This window comes from Podarcis pityusensis, assembly GCF_964106645.2.
Source record: "Podarcis pityusensis genome assembly, chromosome: 6".
In the NCBI taxonomy this organism is placed as follows: Eukaryota; Metazoa; Chordata; class Lepidosauria; order Squamata; family Lacertidae; genus Podarcis; species Podarcis pityusensis.
Window position 1 is genome coordinate 92,094,178 of NC_138030.1, and position 6,726 is coordinate 92,100,903.

The following is a 6,726-nucleotide window of genomic DNA, read 5'->3' on the forward strand; positions in this document are numbered from 1 at the left end:
GACTCAATATTAATAGCGAGCTTCCAGGTCGAGCAGGACTGAGCAATATAGATATACAACTCTATTCACCCTGACTAGAGAGTAAGCACCGTCAAATTTACTTCTGAGTAAACATCATTAGGATTGCCCTGCAAATGAGAGACTAAAGCTACTACACCAGATGGGTTAAGAAGCTGCTTTATATTCAGTTAGATTCTTGGTCCATGTAGCTCAGGACTGTCTACACCAGTGTTCACCTTTTTTTTCCAAACGCAGAACTTGCCATCAGACAGAGCATGCATTTGGGGACCAATTTCTTAATTTTTAAAAATGATACAGTGCTGCTGTTGGGACACACCAGTGACCCACCAGCTGAAGACCAATGGTCCACTGCAGAGCTTTCCAAACTTCACGTTGGTGACACACTTTTTAGACATGCATCATTTAGCAACACAGTAAAGGGGAGGAAATGTAAAGGACCCCGGGACTGTTAAGTCCAGTCAAAGGCGACTATGGGGTTGCGGCGCTCATCTGCTTTCAGGCCAAGGGAGTCGGCGTTTGTCCACAGCTTTCTGGATCATGTGGCCAGCAGGACTCAACTGCTTCTGGTGCAACGGGACACCGTGTCAAGTGCACACGGAAATGCTGTTTACCTTCCCGCCGCAGCAGCACCTATTCATCTACTTGCACTGGTGTGCTTTTGAACTGCTAGGTTGGCAGAAGCTGGGACAGAGCAACGGGAGCTCACCCCGTTGCGGGGATTCGAACCGCTGGCCTTCTGATCGGCAAGCCCAAGATGCTGAAACCGACCCCTTTCCAGTCCCGGGAGGAGTGCAGGGAGCGTTCGCGCAACACACCTACACTGTAGCTGCACACTAACATGTTGAGAGACACAGTTTGGAAAGTTCTAGTCTACTGACTGACAATTCTCTCCCAATCCTGCTTCTTTCAGACATATCTGGAGATGCCAGGGATTGAACCTGGAATGATGTTATGAGTTAGGGGGAGGGCTAGAATTAATCAAGGTTTGGTTAAATTTTGCCAAACGTGCAACACCCCTAGATTTACTTATGCTAACAAGCTAAGCCAGATCAGGCAGAGCTAGCTGGATGGGCCATTAGCAGGGGACAAAGGCCACCGGTGGCCTGTCCAGGAAACCACCAGAGCTTAGGGTTTCAACTTTGAATGGCACAGGTTGTTGGGAGGTCCTTGGAGTTGGTTAGCAATGGGGAGGAGGAGGTGGAGGGTCAGAGCTCCACATGAGCTAGGGATGACAGGCTGGAACAAAGAGACCCAGAGGGTGGCTTTTTGCAGTCCTTTCAATCCAAAGCTGCCCTTAAGGCAGAAACCAGACCTCATAGGATGTGAATAGCCGGCAATCCCTCCATCTAGTTGCAAAGTCCAAAGCGCGCCCCCCCCCCCCAATGTATCGCTGCTGGTGCGCCAAACATCAGCCTGCAATGGTTTTCTTTATCCCTTCCCGTCTTCTGAGCACTGCCACACTAGAAAAGGAAAGGGGTGGGTGGTTGGTTGGTTGGGGGGGGGGGTCCACCATCTTAAAGCTTTCACTGTTTCACCATGTGACCCATTTCTCTCTGCACACTCAACATGCCTATCGCTCAAACCCTTCCCCTATTGGTCTTCACCCTAATCTTCGTGATTATTTTAATCCGCTCACAGACTCACTTCAGCTGGCCTGAGCTTAACTCTTTCACTGCAGCCTGCATACCTCACGACGCACGTACGGAGGCTCGCATCTTGCTCTGCTGAGGTTTTTCGGAAGGAGCAGCAGCACAATGAAGCCGACTGCTGTTTTACAGAGAAAACACTCCCCCGATGATGTGCAGAAGCCCCTTGTGTAATTTCAGTTCAAAATTTCCCAGATGTTCTGCCCGGGGGGCGGTAATGTTATTTTCAGCAACAAACCAACTACGATGGCCTTTAAGCAAACCACTCTCTCGTCGCATCCACAGCGTAATTTGAAGCAGCGGTTCCCAAAGTGCGGTCTGTGGCACGTCTGTGGATTTGTGGTTGAAGATGGGAGATGGAATATCCATATGTTCTCACTGACTTTTAATTGTATTTTTATTTCTTCCTTCGTATTTTATTGCATTACAATTTGAATTCTAGAAAATACAATATATAAGAAATGAAAGAAGCTATAAAAATGCTATTAAAAATCGTACACCATCTAGCATGGCGTATTGCAATTGCTGCAACAGGCAGAAAAATCATTAAGTGGTCTGCATTGACCCTCATCAATATTCAAGCAGTCTGGCGGGTGGGGATTAGAACCAATCATTTAAAGCACATCTTTTTCCTAAAAGAATCTGGGGAACCACAAATCAAATGGGAACACAAACAGCTGCAAACATGCAGTCAACGCCAGTGTGAAGTCCCAAGTTAGAAATGGCTATCAGCATTTTTTGAGTGTGTCTCCTTGCCTTAGCCGGGGAATGAGGACACTGAACTCTTACCGGTAGCCTTCAGAATCTTGTAACGAAACTCCAGAATCCCAGTCTACATCATTTGCCAGAATCTCTGTAGACACAGGACAAGAGAAGCACATGTTATTATTGTGTATACTTTAGCCACATGAAATGCAGCATGGTGTGTGTGAAAACACACATCTCACACAGAGAAAAGGCTATTTATATTCAGTGTTCCTCACCCCCAAAGATTTGGGCCCTATTCTGCTCTTAGTGTCCCAATTCTGCATCACCCAAGCATCCTACTCTAGGCTTTATACAAACTTGTATACCTGGTCTGCTTTTTGGGTGGGGGAAAAGAATGGGCTCTTGGTATTCTTTAGGTCTGATCTGACTGCAAGACATGGCATACATATATAGTAATTATTCCATGGGCGATAAACGTCCTTGAGAAACTGCTCCTGGCCTCTCAAATTTAATGACTGTTGCACTCCGAAGACCAGAGGCCTAACTCATTTACGCACATATATGCTTGGGCTTGCAAATCCTATTAATAGTCTTGGCTCCTACTGCCCTGGGACCTCAATGTCCCTGATTATTATGGGACTTGTCCCTCCCTCCTGCTGCCAGCCAGCAGCCAAAACCTGCAGGCTCCTCCTGCCAGTGCAAAGAAAATACCAGCAGCAACTGAGGAATCCTGGGACTTATCGTTCTTGAGAGAGTATGTGCTTACTATTATCCCCAGGAAATTGGTTCCCATTGGTGCCAGAGGAAGCTTCCTTCTTGGGGCTAACTGTAGCAGAGAAGAGGACATTTTTGCTGGGATATTGCGGGGGGGGGGGGTTAAACCTATTCAGCCCCCTCTCACATGCCATTGTTGTGACAAAAATCTTAGCCCATCCCCACAATTACTGTATTTTTCACTCTATAAGGTGCACCGGACCACAAGACGCACCTAGTTTTTGGAGGAGGAAAACAAGAAAAAAAATATTCTGAATCTCAGAAGCCAGAACAGCAAGAGGGATCGCTGGGCAGTGAAAGCAGCAATCCCTCTTGCTGTTCTGGCTTCTGTAATAGCTGCGCAGCCTGCATTCGCTCCATAAGACGCACACACATTTCCCCTTACTTTTTAGGAGGGAAAAAGTGAGTCTTATAGAACAAAAAATATGGTACTTTCTGAGCTCTTACAGTATTTCTCCCCACTACTACCCATCCAAGTTGCAAATCCTGTTCGGTTTCTGAAAACCTGCTCACCCTGATTGCACATACCGTTACTGGGCCCATCTCTCCCATGGCGTGGGCCATCCTTCTTGTGACGACGCAGAGTATGCAGCTCCCGCAAAGAATGGCTATTAAACTGCGTCGCGCTCAACATTTCCTGCAGCATCGACCGGTTCCTCTCCACTCTCTCTGCCAGGGACAGGGTGCTGGCATTGCTTCCGCCGCTGCAGAGACTGTCCCAGCTCTCGGTTCGCCAAAGGCGGCCGGTTGTTCCCGCCCCACAGGCGTCGTCTTTGTGGAGAAAAGGACCACTTTCAAAATCCATACCGTGAACCAGGTGCTCTTCTCTGCCGTTTGCATCCTCAAAATATTTCTGGTTGAAGGAAAGGTCCTTTAAGGAGCTGGCCCCACAGAGGCCATTTTGCAATGCCCTTTTTGCATTTCCTGACGAGCCCCTTTTATCCATCCTGTCGCTTCCTGGAAGCCTCTGGAATGCCTCAGGTGAGCTCCAGCCCATGCTTGCAGGCTCTTCTGCCGCCTTAGACCCCTTCAGAGGTTCAAATTCGTCAACAAGCAGGCTTGTACGTACTGTCCCTTGAGATCCCTCCTGCTTGAGACGTGGGTAGTCAGTGCTGTCCAGCAGCACATCTGTCAGGTAGGTGCGGATCTGGGCCTGAGGTTCCACCACAGCATCCTGAGGAGCAGGCTCCGTCAGTGGCTTCCCTTTCCGGGCCTTGGCCTTTTTGGGAGAAGCCCGCTCCTGGGGTGCTGCCTCCGCCTGCCTGTGGACGGCACTCCTCTTCTCTTTCAGAGCTTTAACTTTGGACTCCAGAACAGAAGTGCCCTTGCTTGTATCCCGCAGCAGCCCCAGTGGAACCCAGGATGGCCCGTTGAGACAATGCTCCCCTGTATCATCAATGTTCTCAGGGGGCTGTTTCGCTCTAGGAATATTCCTGACACATTGCTTCAGAGTGTTCAGCGTCCTTCTCTTTTCAGTAGCAAAATTCCCTTCCATGCTCCCACTTCCAGGTGGTGAGGTACCTTTTTGGTGGGGGAAACAATAACAGATGTTTCAATATGTTTGCTGGGCAAGAGAACATTGTCTGAAGGGCCTTACCAGGGGGCAGGGTTGGCTAAAAGAGGACAGGGCCCCTGCACCTTTAATAGTTGTCTAGAATTGGGAATTATCAAAGGTGCAATACCTCTGTTCTCTTTTGCATCTGGCCAACCTAAGAGGGACCCAGATAGAGGGTTTCATACTCTGTACTCAAATATCCATAATTATTCAAGATAACCAAAATTCTGCACAAAATAAATCCTGCCTAAATTGTGCAAATTTATGTATTTCGTCAATTTTACACCATTTATTCTGTTCTCTCCAACCATGGGGACAGAAAAGAAGCACAGTGATAACTAAAGGCCCACTCTGTAGTCACTCCCAGGGTCATATTTACTACATACCCAAATCATAATCCAGATTTTCTGTCAAGAAAAGCAGAATCTTACAGTCTACATGCATTATGTAAATAGAGCAAACAGCAATTTAACATAATTTAGTCTTCAGTTTTATTATTTTGCCTAATATATTCTGGTTTTGCTCAGTCATATGAAAGTGCAAGGAGTTTTGCAGGGCACTGGAGACCTGCTCATAGCCACCTGGTCATTTATTCAGCCAGCACTCTGGTTTTTAAGCAGCCATTCTTTGAAGCGTATATCTATTAGCGGCTGAAATAAACTTCCTTGTTTTTCAAATGAAAGCAGAGAACCTCAGCAAGGCCCATTCTGCATCCCATGCCCACATTTCATGGCTGGAATCTTAAATGCATTTACCTTGGAGCAAGTCTTATTGAATTCAATGGGCCTTAATTCCAAGTAGAACCACACTGCAGGGTTTTTACTGCATGCCTGCAGAATCACAACACACACAATCCTGATTGTTTTGCACCTCATTCAGACCCACACTTGATTCCTGAGATTTCACAAAGTGATTCGCACACAGTATGAACTCTATCCAGAAACTTCCTTTTTTAAAAAAGCAAAGAGAGTCTTTGGAAGAAAAGATATTCAGACCAATAGCAAAAATTTGGTTCCCCCCCCCCCCCTTAATTTTGGCAAAATCATGGTATAGAAAAGGCCTTGCTATATCATAACTAGTAGCTGTCACGGTGAGCTTAGTACAACTGTTGGCTTTCCAGATGTAAGGAATTCACAGAATAATTTTCCATGTTCCATCACATAGAAATAACAGATAGTGCAGATCTCTCTACTAGAGAGAGAGATCTCTCTCTTTCTCTAGTCAGAACTCTCTGATTCGGAGAATGGCTCACAGCAAAATCATAACACAGTAAGTAGGAGGAAGAATAATTTGGGGTCTTGCTGAGTTACTTTTCTTGTTTCTCAGGAGTGGTGCTTTTGGGCACAATTAACCCCCCAAAAAGCAACTCACCCCTTCGTAAGGTCTCATCAGCACTGGAGTTTAATGTGGATTTGAAACATCTTGTGTTTCTTTTTTTGTCACATCTGCAAAACATCCTCCTCATCCAAGCGGCAATCCACACTTTCCACCTGCTATATTTGGATTTCCTCAATCCATGGATAATCTGGCCAGCAAATAAAACGGTACTACAAAACTTGCTGTTTTGATGCTACAGCACTGAGGGAGGGGGCAAAACAGAGCTGCAGGGTCAACATTCTCAGCTGCACCCCTCCCAGTTATCAACTTCCACAGCCATCTCCAACAAAGCTATCTCAACAATGTCCACAGCATGCTTTAAACATCTGAAATATACTCCAGCTTGGAAAAAGGTTTGCAAAGGAGGGGGCCATGGAATTAAGAGCTTCTTTTCCCGCTTGCTGCTCTACTGGGTTGTTGCAGCGGCGACAAGCAAGCAAGCATGAAAAAGGAGCACTGTGCCCATGGCAACAGGCACGTTCATGCCGCTCTTTTCAAAGGCATGGAAAAGAACGGTTTTCTTATTACTTCTGCACCGTCCCACTGCCTATTATGCACAATTTGGATTTAGAACAGGGCAACACAGTTTAACGGAGAATGTGTCAGAAGCCAATGCAAGCTGCGTGTAGCTACAGTCAATCGCTA

At 46.6% G+C, this 6,726-nt stretch overlaps 1 protein-coding gene across 2 annotated transcripts in view; it reads right to left on the reverse strand.

The window, feature by feature from the left end:
- The window catches only part of KIAA1614, a 32,752-nt gene that overhangs the window by 22,022 nt on the left and 4,004 nt on the right, over positions 1 to 6,726 (reverse strand). Inside the window, exons 1-3 of one of the 2 annotated variants that reach the window (XM_081012048.1) lie at positions 6,076 to 6,463; positions 3,678 to 4,670; positions 2,457 to 2,520 (exon numbers count right to left, since the gene is read on the reverse strand). In XM_081012048.1, coding sequence (XP_080868174.1) covers positions 2,457 to 2,520; positions 3,678 to 4,670; positions 6,076 to 6,169 — 1,151 coding nt within the window. In that variant the 5' untranslated portion in view covers positions 6,170 to 6,463. Of the gene's footprint in view, positions 1 to 2,456; positions 2,521 to 3,677; positions 4,671 to 6,075; positions 6,464 to 6,726 lie in introns of those variants that run through there. The other variant, XM_081012049.1, reaches the window with a different exon arrangement.